The sequence below is a fragment of the Lepidochelys olivacea genome (genome assembly GCF_965140295.1).
Source record: "Lepidochelys olivacea isolate rLepOli2 genome assembly, chromosome: 1".
NCBI lineage: Eukaryota > Metazoa > Chordata > Testudines > Cheloniidae > Lepidochelys > Lepidochelys olivacea.
This window is the reverse complement of record NC_140411.1, coordinates 159,785,506-159,804,405: the sequence shown is the minus strand read 5'-3', so window position 1 is coordinate 159,804,405 and position 18,900 is coordinate 159,785,506. Positions and strand designations below refer to the sequence as shown.

The 18,900-nt window shown below is 41.7% G+C and overlaps 2 protein-coding genes across 2 annotated transcripts in view; one reads left to right on the top strand and one right to left on the bottom strand.

Annotated features, from left to right (window-relative positions):
* The window catches only part of SLC37A1 (solute carrier family 37 member 1), a 63,885-nt gene extending 57,998 nt beyond the window's left edge, over window positions 1-5,887 (top strand). The window contains exon 19 of the mRNA XM_084647226.1: window positions 4,217-5,887. Coding sequence (XP_084503352.1) covers window positions 4,217-4,232 — 16 coding nt within the window. The 3' untranslated portion in view covers window positions 4,233-5,887. The remainder of the gene's footprint in view (window positions 1-4,216) is intronic.
* Window positions 1,653-3,868, bottom strand: LOC311519522 (zinc finger and SCAN domain-containing protein 29-like). The gene is made up of 2 exons (XM_084626115.1): window positions 3,140-3,868; window positions 1,653-2,191 (listed from the first exon to the last, which is right to left on the bottom strand). The coding sequence occupies exons 1-2, from the start codon at window positions 3,804-3,806 to the stop codon at window positions 2,145-2,147; spliced, it is 714 nt and encodes a 237-aa protein (XP_084482241.1). The 5' UTR covers window positions 3,807-3,868; the 3' UTR covers window positions 1,653-2,144.
* Window positions 5,888-18,900: the final 13,013 nt, after the last annotated feature.

Below are 18,900 nucleotides of genomic sequence, written 5' to 3'. Positions count from 1 at the left end.
GGTTTTAAGTTCTAACCTTGAGGGGGCCATTCTGTTTCTCCTTGATGCAAAGCCACCCACTTTGTTGATTTTAATTCCCTGTAAGCCAACCCTGTAAGCCATGTTATCAGTCACCCCTCCCTCCGTCAGAGCAACGGCAGACAATCGTTTCACACCTTTTTCCAGCGCAGATGCCATAGCACTGGGAACATGGAGTCCGCTCAGATCACCGCGGCAGTTATGAGCATTATAAACACCGTGCGCATTATCCAGCAGGATATGCAGAACCATAACCTGCAAGAAAAGCAAAACCAGGCAAGGAGGAGGCGACTGCAGCACTGTGACAAGAATGATGAGGACATGGACATAGACTTCTCACAAAGTACGGGCCCCTGCAATGTGCACATCATGGTGTCAATTGGGCAGGTTCATGGTGTGGAATGCCGATTCTGGGCCCAGGAAACAAGCACAGAGTGATGGGACCACACAGTGTTGCAGGTCTGGGTCAATTCCCAGTGGCTGAGAAACTTTCGCATGCGTAAGGGCACTTTCATGGAACTTTGTAACTTGCTGTCCCCTGCCCTGAGGCGCAAGAATACCAAGATCAGAGTAGCCTTCACCGTTGAGAAACGAGTGGTGATAGCCCTGTGGAAGCTTGCAATGCCAGACAGCTACCGGCCAGTCGGGAATCAATTTGGAGTGGGCAAATCTACTGTGGGGGCTACTGTGATGCAAGTAGCCAACGCTATCGCTGAGCTGCTGATATCAAGGGTTGTGACTCTGGGAAATGTGCAGGTCATAGTGGATGGCTTTGCTGCAATGGGATTCCCTAACTGGTGGGGCAATAGCGGAACCCATATCCTTATTTTGACACCGGAGCACCAAGGCAGCAAGTACATAAACCGCAAGGGGTACTTTTCAGTGGTGCTGCAAGCACTGGTGGATCACAAGGGACATTTCACCAAATTCAACGTGGGATGGCCGGGAAATGTACATGACACTCGCATCTTCAGGAACTCTGGTCTGTTTCAACAGCTGCAGCAAGGGACTTACTTTCCAAACCAGAAAATAACCATTGGGGATGTTGAAATGCCTATCGTTATCCTTGGGGACCCAGCCTACCCCTTAATGCCAGGGCGCATGAAGCCACACACAGGCGCCCTGGAAAGTAGTCAGGAGCTGTTCAACTATAGGCTGAGCAAGTGCAGATTGGTGGCAGAAGTGTATTTGGGCATTTAAAAGCACACTGGCGCAGTTTGCTGACTCGGTTAGACCTCAGCGAAACCAATATTCCCATCGTTATTACTGCTTGCTGTGCGCCTCACAATATCTGTGAGAGTAAGGGGGAGATGTTTATGGCGGGGTGGGAGGTTGAGGCAAATCGCCTGGCTGCTGATTACGTGCAGTCAGACACCAGGGCGGTTAGAAGAGCACAGGAGGGCGCAGTGCGCATCAGAGAAGCTTTGAAAACCAGTTTCATGACTGGCCAGGCTACGGTGTGAAAGTTCTGTTTGTTTCTCCTTGATGACCCGCCGCCCCCCCGGGTTCACTCTACTTTCCTGTAAGCTAAGCACCCTCCCCTCCCCCCTTCGATCACCGCTTGCAGAGGCAATAAAGTCATTGTTGCTTCACATTCATGCATTCTTTATTTATTCATCACACAAATAGGGGGATAACTGCCAAGGTAGCGCGGGAAAGGTGGTGGAGGAGGGAAGGACAAGACCACACAGCACTTTAAAACTTTAAAACTTATTGAATGCCAGCCTTCTGTTGCTTGGGCAATCCCCTGGGGTGGAGTGGCTGGGTGGCCTGAGGCCCCCCCTCCACGTTCTTGGGCATCTGGGTGAGTAGGCTATGGAACTTGGGGAGAAGCGCAGTCAGTTACACAGGGGCTATAGCGGTAGTGTGTGTTCCTGCTGCCTTTCCTGCAGCTCAACCATACACTGAAGCATATGAGTTTGATCCTCCAGCAGCCTGAGCATTGACTCCTGCCTTCTTTCAGCAAGCTGACGCCACCTACCATCTTCAGCCCACCACCTCTCCTCGCGGTCATATTGTGTTTTACTGCACTCTGCGATTGTCTGCCTCCACGTATTTTGCTGTGCTCTGTCAGTGTGGGAGGACAGCATGAGGTCAGAGAACATTTCATCATGAGTGCGTTTTTTTCACCTTCTAATCTTTGCTAGCCTCTGGGAAGGAGAAACATATGCAGCTGGTGGAGGAAAAAAAGGGAGAGTGGTAGTTAAAAAGACACATTTTATAGAACAATGGGTACATTCTTTCACGGTAAACCTTGATGTTAACATTACATAGCACATGTGCTTTCATTACAAGGTGGCATTTTGCCTCTTATTGAGGGTATGCCGGTTTGGTGTGAGAGATCCCTCATGCAGGGCCAGGCAGCAGAATTCAGCTTGCAAGCAGCCATGGTAAGCCACAGTCTTTTGGCTTCTTTAACCTCCATAACGTGTGGGAATGGTTTCAAACAGCAGCGCCCTCATTTCCTGTATGAAGTAGCCGTTGGGTTGGCCATTAAAAATGGGTTGCTGATTTAAAAGGAGGGGCTGCGGTTTCCGGGTTCACGTGCAGCAGAAACCCAACTAACACCCCCCCACACACACACCCAATGCTCTGGGATGATGGCTTCACCCCTCCCCCCACCGTGTGGCTAACAGCGGGGAAGATTTCTGTGCAGCCACAGGCAAACAGCCCAGCAGGAACGGGCACGTCTGAATGTCTGCTTACTAAAACCACCCTGTTTCAACCAGGTGACCATGAATGATATCACTCTCCTGAGGATAACACAGAGAGATAAAGAACGGATGTTGTTTGAATGCCAGCAAACACCGGGACCATACACTGCAGTGCTTTGTTCTGCAATGATTCCCGACTACATGCTACTGGCCTGGTGTGGTAAAGTGCCCTACCATGGAGGACGGAATAAGGCTGCCCTCCCCAGAAACCTTTTGCAAAGGCTTTGGGAGTACATCCAGGAGAGCTTTATGGAGATGTTCCTGGAGGATTTCCACTCCATCCCCAGACACGTTAACAAACTCTTCCAGTAGCTGTACTGGCTGCGAATGCCAGGGCAAATTAATCATTAAACACGCTTGCTTGCTTGCTTTTAAACCATGTATAATATTTACAACGGTACACTCACCAGAGGTCCCTTCTCCGCCTTCAGGGTCTGGGAGCCTGCCTTGGGTGGGTTCAGGGTTTACTGGGTCCAGAGTGATAAACAGATCCTGGCTGTTGGGAAAACTGGTTTCTCTGCTTCCTTGCTGTGAGCTATCTACAACCTCCTCATCATCATCATCTTCCTCGGCCCCAAAACCCGCTTCCATGTTGCCTCTCACTCCTTGGACAGAGTCAAAGCACAGGGTTGGGGTAGTGGTGGCTGTACCCCCTAGAATGGCATGTAGCTCATCATAGAAGTGGCATGTCTGGCGCTCTGAACCGGAGCGGCCGTTTGTCTCTCTGGTTTTTTGGTAGGCTTGCCTGAGCTCCTTAATTTTCACGCGGCACTGCTGCAGGTCCCTGTTATCGCTTCTGTCCTTCATGCCACTGGAGATTTTTTCAAATATTTTGGCATTTCGCCTTTTCAAACGGAGTTCTGCCAGCACGGATTCGTCTCCCCATACAGCAATCAGATCCCATACCTCCCATTCAGTCCATGCTGGAGCTCTTCGGCAATTCTGGGACTGCATGGTCTCCTGTGATGATGAGCTCTGCATGGTGGCCTGTGCAGGTGAGCTCGCCACGCTGGCCAAACAGGAAATGAGATTCAAAAGTTCGCAGGACTTTTCCTGTATACCTGTCCAGTGCATCTGAGTTGAGAGCGCTGTCCAGAGCGGTCACGACTGAGCACTCTGGGATAGCTCCCGGAGGCCAATACCGTCGAATTGCGTCCACAGTATCCCAAACTCGACCCGGCAAGGCCGATTTTCAGCACTAATCCCCTCATCGGGGTGGAGTAAAGAAATTGATTTTAAGAGCCCTTTAAGTCGAAAAAAGGGCTTCATCATGTGGACGGGTACAGGGTTAAATTGAGGTAACACTGCTAAATTCGACCTAAACTCGTCGTGTAGACCAGGCCTTAGTGAAATCAGGTCCCTCATCTATAAATACAGCATAGAATAGGAAAGTGTATAACAAAGAATGTGGACAGCATTTTGAAGTTATTGATCTTTTGTTATGCACTGCTTCCAAACTTCTCATATTAGCTATTCTTTCACAGGTTTAAAGAACACTGAATTATGATATCTCAGACATGGAATTAAGGTCTTCATGTATGATCAAAACTCCACCCTCAAAAGACTGGAATAAATTATTCTGTATTTGAAATTTGTCTTGTGGAGCATTTTGCACATTTACCAGGAGAGGATTGAGAAATTCAGTTGGTGAATTCCTGGTGAAGTTTTTTTGTTTTCTGTTTTTGTTTTGTTTCCTGTTTGCACATGCATCAATCTCTCAGGATGGTGACTGTTTATCACATGAAGAGACAGAAGTTTTGGGAAGCTGCTAGCTGTATGCCTTAACTGAGCCAAAAGAGAAATACCAAGTGCCTTTTGATTCATTTTGATAGGATATTTTACGTAAATCTTTAAACTGCTTATTTTTAACAAAATGGAAGGAGATTTGAGAATAGAGCGCAAAAAAGAAAATGAACTCTCTTCAGATGCTCCAGCAGTGGAATGTGCCAATGGTACTAGCAAAGCATTTGTGAGCAAAGTGTCCTTTAAGAACATAAGAGCGGTCACACTGGGTCAGACCAATGGTCCATCCAGCCCAGTATCCTGTCTACCGACAGTGGCCAGTGCCAGGGTCCCCAGAGGGAGTGAACAGAACAGGTCATCCTCAAGTGATCCGTCCCCAGTTGCCTATTTATGCCACATCTTAAAAGATAAGGTCATCACACTCTATGTGAAGGTACCAGCTGGCTCAGATTCACTGCTATTCAATATCCTGAAACAGTAAGAAAGTGGTCTGAGCATATTATCAGACTTTATCTACAGCACTAACTGATCCTACATTGTAAACTCCCAAGGGCAGCATTCTGCTCTTTTATGTATAATATATTGGAACTTGTACATAAGTAGTTACAATGTACTGTGAAAAAGTAGCCTACACTGGCTCTCTGGAGGCAGAGTTTTGCTCATTTGGGGTTGTCAGAAAAGGATACTCAAACAACAAAGAGACTTATTAAGGTGAAGCATTTCTGTAAGGCGTTTGAATGATTTTGAGGGCGTTATATACTGGTTGAGCAAACGTCATCGAATTGTTTTGTTGTTAAGTCGATCGGCTACTTTGGAGTTGCCGGTTATTTTTAATTGGGAGGGCAAAGGCGTGGTCTCATCTGTGACTGAAGCTTTACTAGTTCCTTTTTTTTTTTTTTTAATGGGTGAACAAAAAATTGATCCTGGTTTAAACCCTGATCCTGAAATGGTGTTGAGTTCAAGCGCCCCCCTTGACTTCAATGGGGCTGGATGCCGAAGCAGGGAGTCTGTCCACTCAGAGCTCATTGCAGGATCAGGACCTTAATCATAGCACCAAAAATCTGTCAACAGACTAATGTTGCAGTCCAAGTACAGAGCCAAAGTATATGGTTTTTAAAAAAAACAAACCTGACCCCACACACTGGCCGTAAAGTGGATAGAGGAAATTCAGAGGTTTATATTATCCTGTAAGTGCAAGCGTTAGTGTTTTCATAATACACTGTTTCTTCTTGATCTGACAGTTTTTAATCTCCTTCCAATAGAAGACAAGCTTCTGGTGAATATTTGTAAGATGTACAATAATATTAAGGGGAATTTCTATAAAAGAGATGTTTATGTGGACTATAAAGGTTAAATAGACTTAAACTGTATATTCTTATAATGTGTATTTATTAAACCTCTCTGTAACTGTTCTTCTGAATTTTGCTTTTTTAACTTTTTTACAAAACATGGTGGTACTGTACATACCTCACTTGCTTAACAAAATAACCTTTTTTAAAATAAGCCTCAAAACATACAAAGAAATGTCTTCTTTCTCATCAACTTCTTGTTTGCATTTTTGTTTCTGGCACAATGCTTAATCTTTTTGGGTTGTTTTGGGTGGGTTTTTTTTGTTTTTTAATTCTTTAACCTTTGAGCAATTGTTCTTGAACTCATGCTTTTCTCCTGTTTTTTTTTTGCATTTTTGGCCCTGGTTCAGCAAAGCGCTTAGGCACGTGCTTAAGTGCCATTGACTTGAACAAGACTTCACAAATGCTTAAGCTAAGCACTTACTTATGCACTTTGTTGCAAATAAAGGTCCCTACTCAGCAAAGAATCGGCCTCAATCCAATAGATTTATGCATGTGCCAAAGTCCGTGTTTGTGATCCAAACGGTCTCTGTCCTGCAAAGATTTACGTAAATACTTAACTTCACACATTGTGAACAGATCCATTAAAATCAAGGGGACCACACACACTGCATAAAGATAAACAGATGCCTAAGTCTTTGCAGGATTCAGGCCTTAGTTGCCAAAACCGTTTTACTCCTAAACTCTGCCATTTGCAAGTAGTTGTTTTTAAAGCTTTGTCACTCCAGCTAAAGTCTTATGTTAAAGTGCTTCTAATTGTATTAGTTGATAACAGAATTATACTGGTAAGATATTTAGTGTATTCCAATTTTTAAGTTTTCCTTCTTAGGAGCTCACATTATTCATTTCATTTTTTTTATTTTTTTGCAATATAAGAGCCCACATGTGAGTCAATGAACGTGTCACAGGCAGGACTAAGAGCCCTCCCTCCCACTGACTGCACTGGTGAATTAGAGCTCTCAGCTACTCACATTGTGTCCTTTATGGTTCGGAAGTTTAGATTCTTTTGAATTTACACAATCCTTGCAGTTCACTTAACTGATGTGGGATTTTCTTCAGTGTTGTGATATTCTCTTGAAGGAGCTCTTTAGCTCTTTATTTGGGGTCCAGTGGGAGAATCCTCATGTGTAAATCAGAAAAAAACCACTAAAATGCTAGCCAGCAAATTAAATGTCCAAGATATCTTGCGGAATAATAAACCTGGTGAAGCATTAATGATGTTTTCTAAGGTGCTAGGAAATTCATTACTTTCTGTGCCAGGAAAAGAATTTGTCATCATATGGAGTTCCCTGGCCATTAAGGCCAAAGGGTTTTGTCTGTAACAGGAATTCTGCCTAAGAACAGCAGGATCAGGCTTCAAATTTCCAAAGGGCCCTCAGTCTAACCTCTAAATATGTGTTCACAGCTTGCATGTGTAAACATTTTCTGGTGCAGATAATTAAATTTGAAGGCCTAACTCCCATACCTAATTTGCCCATGGGCAAGGAATTTGGCCACTTCTCTTTTATAATCAGCCCTAAAAATCCTTGCATTCTGAACAAACAGTGCATTTTGTTAGCTTCTGGTATGGATACTCATTCACCTGGGGGTGAACAAATCTGGTGACAAATGTGTATAGGAATGCAGAAGTGCAGTAATCAAAGTAGGGTTAGTATCTGAATGTGAAGTGTTTGTTTTAAATATTGATTATTTGCAGATTAAAATATTTTTTCATAGCACGTATTAAATAAAGATGGATTCTGCATTTCAGTTTAAAATGTGGATCACTTTTTGCCTCTTTTATATTTTAATAAGGAAATTGTTCATTTCCTGCCTGTGAGAGTAGAGAGTAGCCCTTTCTTGCAGGAGTAGTGGAGCTAGTTTATTAAGGAAAACAAACTAGAATCTTTCTTCCAGACACAGTGGCTTTCTCACCTGAAAGTGGAATTAGACACCTTGGAGCAGGATGCAATGACCAATGTGACAATTAGAGAGATGATGTGGGTGAGGTAATAGCTTTTATTAGACCAATTTCTATCTGTGAGATACATTAAGCCTTCCTCTCTGTCCTGTGTGAAAGCAGGCACTCAGGAAAGGAGACGGGCCCAGCACTTCTTATACTAGTTAGCTTAGAGTGCCATTTAAACTCCATGTCTATTATGTTCCATCTGTTCTTGGATTTGTAGTCCATATATGTAAACAATGAATATTCCTGTGTCTTCCCTCTTTACTCTGCTCTATCTTTTTTCTCCTTTTCCCTCATTTCTGTTCCCAGCCCTCTCAAGAATTTCATGGTCTTGATCAACTTCGTGTTTAATGTTGTGTGACTCTCCTAGAGATATAATGGGATTTAAAGCACTTCTGCATGGGGGAAAATGCTAGGAGCTGAAAGCAAGTTTCCACTTAAGGAAGCTTTGCAAAATTACATCAGAAGAAAGATTTCCATGCGTCTAAAATACTTCTAAAGAAAATATGCAGGGGGACTCTGAAATCTAGTACCTTTTTATGGGGAGGTGAGGGGAAGAGGAGCAAGAAATGAAGAAATGAACAAGTATGAAAAAAAAATTCAATTTGATGTACAAAAAACTGGAAGCCCTGAGGTGGTTAGAAAACTATAAAGGCCCCTGTGGCACAGAGCAATTTCAAATGGTTTTGGTAAGTGCAGTCTGCAGCTGTGGCACTCCGCCTTGCAGAGCTAGAGAGCTACTTCGGCGTCACAGAGATATAGAGCCATAGCAAAATAGATGGAGAGAAAGGTTAAGCCCATCTGCCTGGGTGTTTGTAGACAGACCCACACAGGTTTGGCCTCCAGCGGGCCACCTACTTGTCACTGCAGTGCAGACATGAAGCTGGTGTCCTGGAATGCAAAATGCATTGGGAGTAATCCCACCTTTGAGAATTCCTGAACCACTTCCTTCTCTGGTGAGGTTCCAAGTGGGACAGCTTCCAAAAACTATTGGCATAGTCCACTATTACTAGAATTAATGTACGTCTTTCTTTATTGGATCAAAAGACTCATCCTAATCTTCCCAAAAGGCCACTTCTCATTGGAACCAAGGGAACTAGAAGAGGCTGGTAGCTTTCTGAGCCACCTTCTGGCACTCTGGACAGGAGGCACAAAAACTTGCCATCTCATGATGGGCCATCAAGACTGCAACCAATCTCTGTAGAGTCTTCTCCCTTCCCATGTGGCCAGCAGAGGGTAAGATATGGACAAGCCATAGAACTTCCCTTTGAACTAGTTTCGAGCATAATGTAAGATATCCGAACTCTTTCATTTTTGGATAAATTGGTCCACTCAATAAAACAACTCATTTCTCAACTCAAAATGAGGAAACAAGGTGGCCAATCTTTCACGAGTTACCACCCTATTTATCATCCATCACTGCTGGTGTGCTCCCGGAAGTTCTTCTCGCTCCTGTTCTGCCACTAGATTAAATTGTTCCCTGACAATGTCTGGTTCCAGGGTAGCAATTGATCCATATAGTAACCTGGTCTCAGAGGCCTTGAAAGTAAAAGCTGCTCCCTTATTTATATTGTAAATCTTCAGTTTAGGGACTTTCTTTTACTATGTGTTTGTACAGTGCTTAGCACAATGAGGCCCTGATCCTAACTGGAACCTTTAGGCACAACCCAAATTAAAATAATAAAGAATATCTAACCATGCCTTGTAACTGGTTTGGCTGGTCCTTCTTCCTTCCAGCTCTCTTTGCACTTAGCCATCCGAGAGTGCATTGCCTCACATCCTGCTTTTGCTGCTCTGTGCCGATGCCCTGGAGAAACTCTAGCCTCTCTGGAGCACTATGGGATAGCTGCCTACATTTTCCCAGAATGGATTAATACAAACAAGGTAGGTGCAGACATACAAACATGGTTGTGATGGCAGTAAAGCTGCTCCATGGACACAAATTGAACCATGTTGCCTGTAACCAGTGAAGGTGACTATGTCCTTCTCCCACCATGCTAAAACGTGACTTGATAACACGACTTCAGACATTTTAGCCTGCATGTTGTCAGACCTTTTTGGTCATGCAAAGCTAACTCGATTGAGCTAACCCTATTGGAAAAAACATACCCATTTAGCCAATCAAGCAAGGGTCTAGTAATTTACAAAACCAGGGTTCAAACCTCTAGTGAGAACAAAGGTAAAGGAAGTACAGTAACTCCTCACTTAAAGTTGTCCCAGTTAATGTTGTTTCATTGTTACGTTGCTGATCAATTGAGAACATGCTCGTTTAAAGTTGTGCAGTGCTCCCTTATAATGTCGTTTGGCAGCCACCTGCTTTGTCCACTGCTTGCAGGAAGAGCAGCCCGATGGAGCTAACTGGTGGGGGCTTGGAACCAGGGTGGACCAGTAGCCCCCCCATCAGCTCCCCTTTCCCCTAAGTTCCCTGTGTCACAGCCTCCCAGCAGGCTACCAATTGCCGGCAGTTCAGCTGTCCCTCCCTGCACTGCCATGTGCTGCTCCTGCCCTCTGCCTTGGAGCTGCTCCCCGGAACCTCCTGCTTGCTGAATGTGGGGGGGAGAGGTGGGGAAGGAAAGAGGGGGGCTAATGTGAAAGTGTCCCCCACCCCCCCTGCTCCTGCATTCCGCTTACCTCATCTTCCATAGAACAGGGGGAACACATGACAGGGCTCAGGACGGAGGGAGCTTCCTGGGAGCAGCTGCTGTCTCAGCTTGCTGATCAACTTAAAAAGGCAGTGTACTTAGAGTGGCATCAGCTACTTAAAGGGGCAATGTTCATCTCTCTCTCTCTCACTCACACACACACGGTGTGTCTCTCTGTCTGCCATGCTGTCTCCCCTCCCTCCATTCATGCTGCCTTGTAGAATGTGAGGCTACATTACCAACAATATGTTAACCCTTGAGGGCTCAACCAATTGCTAGTTCACCACCTCAACCAAGCTTCACAATCATCATCGCTGTGTACCAGTATTAAATGGTTTGTTTAAAATTTATTGTGTGTGTATGTATATATAATATAGTCTTTTGTCTGGTGGAAAAAAATTTCCCTGGAACCTACCCCCCCCACACACACACACCCTATTTACATTAATTCTTATGGGGAGATTGGATTCGCTTAACATCGTTTCGCTTAAAGTTGCATTTTTCAGGAACATAGCTACAACGTTAAATGAGGAGTTACTGTAACTTAAATCTACTGAAAGTGCCCTGGGAGAAGCACTGTATTAAAACAGATGGAACCTTTAGCTCCTAAGGTTTCTTTTTCTCATTCCAGTGCTTATATTCCTATATAATACGAGTGGCAAATGTGATGTGCACGCAGGCTTATGGAGAGGCTACAGTGCTTTGAGTTTGGCAACAGAATATAAAGATGAAAGAAACATAGCAGAAATGTAATCTTCTGTACCTCATTACAGTCCATCTTCTAGATAGCCAAATTACTGTAAATACATTCCAGTGTCAGTCTTTCCTTTTTCATCTAATTGAAATAAAATTAGAAAGAATAATAACTCTGGAACTTTGCTTATCAAATCATGAGGGCCTGAATAGAAGCCATAATAGCATTAACCATCCATTGTTTATGTATACCTCTTGGGATGTAAGTCTCTAACTCTGGCAGATGCTGCTGTAAATTCCCTGGAAATACCCATCTCTGTTGCCTGAAAAAGTGGAGTTCTATTTTTAATGGCATTTCACCTTCAAATACTAAAGAGACCACACGGAAGATTTTTTTGTCTTCAGCTTCCTGCAAGGGGTACCTGTGGCATTTTAAAGAACAAAACAAAAAACGCCTGTTGTGGTGGTGCTTGCATCTCAATAAAGGAATTTCAGATAGGATTCCTCCTTATACTTGTAAAAGTTATTCCATATGCTGAGTTTATATGTCTGAGGTACAAAGACTTTAGAACAATATCGGGGATGTCTAATTTATATTTATGCTGATGTCCTATTCATTCAGACTTTCTCAGTGACCTCTTAATAGATTTAAACTTACGATTCCATTTAGCCATCACCACTCATAGGTTCCTGCAGTGGTCAATACACAGGATTGCTAATGTTAAAAGTGACAAGGAGGGTTGAGGTAATATCTTTTATTGGACCAACTTGTGTTGGTGAAAGAGTTCAAAAGCTTGTCTCTCTCACCAACAGAAGTTGGTCCAATACAAGATATTACCTCACCCATCTTGTCTCTCTAATATCCTGGGACCAACATGGCTACAATGACACTGCAAACATCTATGTTATAAGTGTTGTTCAAAGTCAGATTGACCTAGTATATTACAGAAGTCAATGGACGTTCAGAGTTGTTGGATATTTTCAAACCTGGGTCTGATTTTAGGAAGATCAGTTTTAGTCAAACACAAGTTATTGGGCTCAATACAGAGAGATCTGGGTGAAATTCTTTGGCCAGTGTTATACAGGATATCAGACCAGATGATCTAATGGTCTCTTCTGTCCTTATAATCCAAGAATTATGATTTCCTTACCTCTGAACTATGACTTTTTCAGCTTTTGGGGGGAGTCTGGTTTTTGGGGGGTGTTTTTAAAACTTTTGAAATAGAAATCACTTGCATTATCTGTCTTCTCTGGTAATTACAGGTGAGACTGTCAAAGCTACTTTATGAATTTAGAAACACATCTCTCCTTAATTTCAATGGGAACTGTGCATCCTGCAACTAGGGTGACCAGACAGCAAATGCGAAAAATCGGGATGGGGGTGGGGGGGTAATAGGAGCCTATATAAGAAAAAGACCCAAAAATCGGGACTGTCCCTATAAAATTGGGACATCTGGTCACCCTATCTGCAACGCTGAATTAAAATTTTGTGTATCCTCTTGATTGGGGGCTGGTTCAAATGTGTTTATGGTTTACTCTCAAGGGCTGTAGATGTATTATAATATACATTTCTCTTTGGAATTTAATTGTCTATATAGATGTAAAGAATTGAGCATTTTCCCTGTTCATTTCCCTTGTTATGGCTAATTTTCTGGGTGGAGTAATGTTGGAAATATATCTCCCTACAATCAGAGAATTACTTGCCATTCGGGAAATATTCTATTGCACATGCCCCTCTGTGCCACCGGAGACCATGCTCTCTTTCTACTGCCGTAAACTTTTTGTTCATTCAAAGACTATAAACACCACAGCGAAATTCTTTTCAGACATGTTGCATATGAACGGTCTGTCACCTGTTTGAAAACCGTGCTGTGAGAATCTGTCGCAAGCTGTTCCTGAAACTGTAGATTGCTATATATTCCGTTACCATGTTTTTATTTACTTTCTTCATCTGCCTGTTCCACTTTTTAGGTATAAGCAGGGTAGGGTAGGACTTTTTTCCCCTGCTTTTACAAAAGGGTCTTAGCCATGTTTCCTTCATTTCCATGAGTGATCCAGAAGCTTACTCCATCTTTAAGGCAACTCTGCACTACAGTGGACTTATATAGGTTCCTGTGGAAGGACACAATGCTGTATTTGACAGCTCTCTTCTCTGTTTACATAGCACAAGCTTCCCTTGATGGAAAAACATATTGTAATTAAATCGTTGTTGTTGCTGGCTGTTTTTCGTTTCCTTGTATCGCAGTACTGCCTAGAGGCCAGGGTTCCATTAAGATAGGCACTGTATGCACATGTATGCACACACAATGAAAACAGTCCCTGCCACAGAAGCGTACAGTCTAAGTACATCACTGCTGTAAACAACACAACTCAGATGCATCTTGCAGGTCCAGAAGACTTTTATTTTAAATTCCTGAATGACTTTTGAAATCGTGAATGACCTTGTGTTCACCTGTCCTTGGGTTCACCGGTAAAGAAATATTTTGGTAATCAAATCCATGGGGGAAATGTAGCATTTAAACAGGGCCATTTTAATGCTTTACTTCCTGTTTTCTTATCATGCTTACTATATTTTCTAATGAAAGGACACCTCAAAGAAAAAATTGAAAGTGAGAATCATTTTGTGCATTTTCTGTTATCAGAGGCAACGTTCTTTTCCAATTCTGGCAATGTTTATGATGTTTTCCCAACATTAAGTGATGATTATGGTTTTGGATACACCAGAAGACAGGCCTCTTGCTGCATACAAATGAATGCATTTGATGATGTGACGTAAATGCTTCAAAAACTAGGGCCTGGGCTAGATTCAAGGTTTTAGAGATTGATTTGATTATGACATGATTGTTTTATTTTTTTAATAACATTTTAATTATATTATTTTAACTAGTTTTAGTTCCACATGTACAAAAAGAAGATAGGAAATGTCAGGGCTATAGCACTGTTTAGCAATAGAAAACACCACATATGCTATTTGAAGAACACTCGGCCAAGATTTTTTTAAAATGTGTGTCTACATTTAAGTTGCTAAATCAGTATGTATATTTCAAAAATGTGGCCTGTTTTGAAAAGTGCAGAGCACCTAGCAGCTCTCATTAAAAGGTGAATTTATCGGCTAACCCTAGTGTGTGTGTGTGCGCATGGGTGGGACAGGGCATCTGTGCTAGAATTGGGGTATGGACTCAAAATCTTCACTGGGAAAAAAGAATTAAAACTGCAGTCTGATAGATTCAGTGAGTCTGTTTCAAAATAAGGAAAAGAACAGATGTAGCAAAATGACAAACTGGTATATGAATGCTCCTATTTTCAGTGTTATGATACAAAGAGTCAATTCTTTAAACAGGGAACAAGTGGCCAATTTAAAGTACAGTCAACTTCTTTCAGAAGGCTTTGTTTTCTTCTGAATGTCCAGCCAAAACATTGATATTAATTCTGCTGTAGAACATGAAAAATTATTTTTGGTTGAACAGTCATCATTTCATTGCATGTGAATGGGATGTGAGGTTTTAATTTAATAAATAAGGCTGATTCTGAATCTATTATTAAATCTCTCTAATTTATATGACAGGTAAGAACTGAACTTTGCAAGTTATCCTGTAACAGAATATGTATACTTGGGTCTTATATGATTAGTTATATGTATTGATACAGCTGGAATTCAAGTTAGCAGCTCACAATTAGAAAGTTCTTTACAACTACTTCCCTGCCTCGCTTTCCTTTGCCCTCAGCTCCACAAGGTTATGCATAATGACGTAATAACAATTTTAAAGTAGATCTCAGCAGAGAGAGGGTCAGACCACAGAGAATTTTTATTAAGATTCATATCCTTTTATCTTGAACAGAACAAAGAACTCAGATGATGTAGAGGGATCTATGAGGGTCCTGTGCACTGGGATGAACTACCCTACTTAGGGTTTGGGTTTGGGTTTTGGTTCAGTGCTGAACAGGTTTTTACGTTCTTCTTAGTTCTACTAGCTATATTGAAATACCACTGAGTTTCTTTGTACTGGCCTCTCTGTATGAGTGCAAAGCAATTTGGATGGTGAACATAGAATGACTGTTTTATTTTCCTTTCCTTTTTGGTTGGCTGGTTTTTAAAAAAATCTTTGCTGTTATCCAAGTCAAGGTACTTTGAAGTGGGTATTGACTGCAGATTTAAGGAACTATTATTTTGCGGGGGCGGAAGGGGCAGGAATATCAATCTAAAATCCTAAATGATGGTTAATTCTGAAAGCGGAATTAATTTCTTGCATAGATGAGGAAATCGAATACGCTGGCTAGCTCTCCTCAGAACACCATCTGCACATTACTGTTTGAAATAAGCCTGTGGATAGAAAGGTTATGAATGATGTAATTGTTATCATTAAAAGCAGAGCTCCTGTGTTTGACTAATCAAAATCCTCTTGTAGAACACCAAAATAATCCACTTGTTAGAGCAACACCAACATTTTGTGCCTATGTAACCTCATAAAGGAATTTATTTTTAAGTACCTATTTGCTCCCAGGGAATATTGTTTAAGGGTTTTAATCCAAACCCTTAAAAGCATTCTAGCAGTTAAAATGAATGCATGGCAGCTTTTATGCTTTCATCTATACACATGTATAAATATCAACAACTAAGTTGGATTCTTATGGTTATCTAAAATTTTCCTAGGCATGACTGAAACTGTATGCAGCCATGTGAGTCCCAGGATATCTGAGAGAAGGTGAGTGAAGTAATATCTTCTATTGGACCCGAAGAAGAGCTCTGTGTGGCTTGAAAGCTCGTCTCTGTCTCCAACAGAAATTGTCCCAGTAAAAGATATTACCTTACCCACCTTGTCTTTCAGAAGAATGACTGCCTGTAATTTATCATAGTGTTAGTCATTTTTGGTATGAGGCAAAAATGTACAGGATCAAACGAGCAGTCAGGAACTGCATGGTTTACAAGCAACTTTTAATATTCTATGACATATGAACCTAATGTCAAGCAAGGCTGTCCAAATGATCACATCATGGATTTCAGTCACTTGTCATCCAGCATCAAATTCTGAGTCTGTTTCAAGGTACCGTTCAGGCATCCTAGCTCCCTACTAGATCTTCTAGTCTCAGTAGCAATGCTGTGGCTGACAGAGTCCCAGTTTGAACTTGTGGTGGTCAAGGTCAGGATGTTCTCACAGGAAGACCCATGATGATGGATTTGGCTTCTGCAGGGGATTGGGTTGAGTCTGGATCTCATCACCTTTCAACTATGATGCCGACTGCAGACCCACTTGATTATGCTGGCAGCCCCTCAAGCAATCTCATATAATGAGAAACCCAGCACAGATGGAATCGATCCACAGCACCTAAGCTAAGTGAGAAATTCACTTCAAAGGAATAAAAAGAGTACTACATTTTAGAGGTAACAATGTATCTTCATCTTACCAGATGGTCTGATAACAGAGTGAGTGTGCTGTAGACATGGCTACAAATAATACTTAGCCAGGAAAATTTTTGTAAATGTAGACCCAAAGATATACTATTCATGATCTGATGTAACACAGCATATCAGGAATATGCATTTTTATAAAGCCATCACCTTCTTTTGCACTGGACCCCGTGTCTCCAATTAGTGGTGAGTAGTTGATTTAAATGTGAGAGAGTTTTTAAAATGGATCATATATTTGCAAGAATTTGTAAAACACACAAATAAATAAAAACACCAAGACCAGTTCTGAGAAGCAGATCATCAGCAAGAGGCTTCTATGTGAAGAAAACTTATAAAAAGGCCAATTTTGCTCACTTTCCTCATACGCATAATCCCATTGGAATGGGACGTGTGCAGAAAACAAGAAGAATTTGGATCACGATCACAGATTTAATTCATGAAAACAAACGGATATATTGTACTTGGTCCTTCCGGGAAAGACAAGGCTCAACTGTCATTGACATCAAAGAAAGCCGAACTTGGTCTCACTGGGACTTGACACAAGGGGGCGTGGGAGTCCCAGGAACTGACCAATTACAAAGGAGGGAGACTGCAGCTAAGAAAATGAGTGCATATCAGAAATATCTTGGTTTAAGCATCTAAACTTTGCAAGAGGTAGGAATGGATGAACTGGTTTTCTCCGAATTTAATAATCTATTGCAATATCACAGGCTTGAAAATTGACCTCTAAATCAGGTGTTATTGGGCGTCTGTTTGACTTAGGAGAGACTGTGAAAACAAAAGAGGGAAGAGGGGAAACTAATAGGGCAAAGGTGAAAAATGGAGCTGAGAGTGTGGGGTGAAGGGAGCAGAGGAAAAATTCAAATGGAAAAATAAAATAGTGTGAAAGTCTTTTATACAGGCCATCTACTTGTTGTTTGCCTAACTTTGCTTTGTAGCTGTGTTACCAACTCTCTCAATTGTGTCACTAGTCTTGCAATATTTACTGTCTGACTTCGAGCCTCCGTCACAGAAGTCATGTGGTTGTTACATGAGATTCTCTGCTTTCATTTATAAAACAAAATAAAAAATTTATCCTTCATGCTTGCAAAGAAATGCTTGACAATGTGGCCTGAGGGCAACCTAAAGGCTAAGAAACCTTACGGCAAAGAAAAAGAGCCCAAATTTATTACTTTTTTAAACTCTTTTTTTTTTTTTAAGCCGATCATGATTTTTATTTATTTATTTACTTACTTATTTAGTTTGGTCCCTGTGTCCTGATTTTTTTGTAAGTTGTAAATTACAAGAAAAGATGGTTAATTAACTCAGGCTAATTTGGGGAACCCAAAAGAGAGTTTGAGAGGCTTACGAAAAATTGAACTCCATGAGGCTCACCTGTCCCTGATTTAGCACTATTTTCATCTGCTTCAGACATCTTTTAGCACTCCACTGAAGCAAGTGAGAAGCCCTCCGTGCTGATCCGACCTGTTGTGGATCTAATTTGATCTTCACTTGCTAAAATATTCTCCCCCTCCGTGTACTGTCATATCAGCGAGTATATCTCCACACATTCTGATATGTTGATTCTCTGACTCTTTGTATTGAAAAAGCATACGTATCTCTGCATGTTAGTGGAAGCAGTGCAGAATCATATGCATACAGAACAAAAATGTGATTATGTATTATAAAGGAATATGTTTTCGTATCATACAGTGAATTATGTAAGCTAACTTCACCTGTACTGATGTAGCAAACTTCAGGTAGCTGATTCTGATCTCACCTATTGTACGTGTGTGTAAATCAGAAGTAACTTCTCTTTGCTAGGTTTCAGAATAGCAGCCATGTTAGTCTGTATTTGCAAAAAGAAAAGGAGTACTTGTGGCACCTTAGAAACTAACCCATTTATTTGAGCATAAGCTTTCGTGAGCTACATCGGCTAAATGCATCCGATGAAGTGAGCTGTAGCTCACGAAAGCTTATGCTCAAATAAATGGGTTAGTCTGTAAGGTGCCACTAGTACTCCTTTTCTTTTTGCAAATACAGACTAATACAGCTGCTACTCTGAAACCTGTCCTTTTCTTTTCTCTTTGCTAGTTGAATTGTACTGGCGCGAGACAACTGAAAGTGAGATCACAAGCCCTGGAAGTGTCTAACGTGCTGTAAAACAAAGAATTTAGTTTTGTATATCACATCCATTTTAATTTTTTCCAATATGTCTAGACATAGCACACAAAAAAAGTCTGCAAGCAATGGATAATCTTATAAAATGGATAATCAGATAAACGAATCTGTAAACTCAGGGGTTGTACCGTATGACTGGAGAATTGCTAACATAGTTCCTATTTTTAAGAAAGATTAAAAAAAGCAATCCGGGTAACTACAGGCCTGTTAGTTTGCCATCGGTAGTATG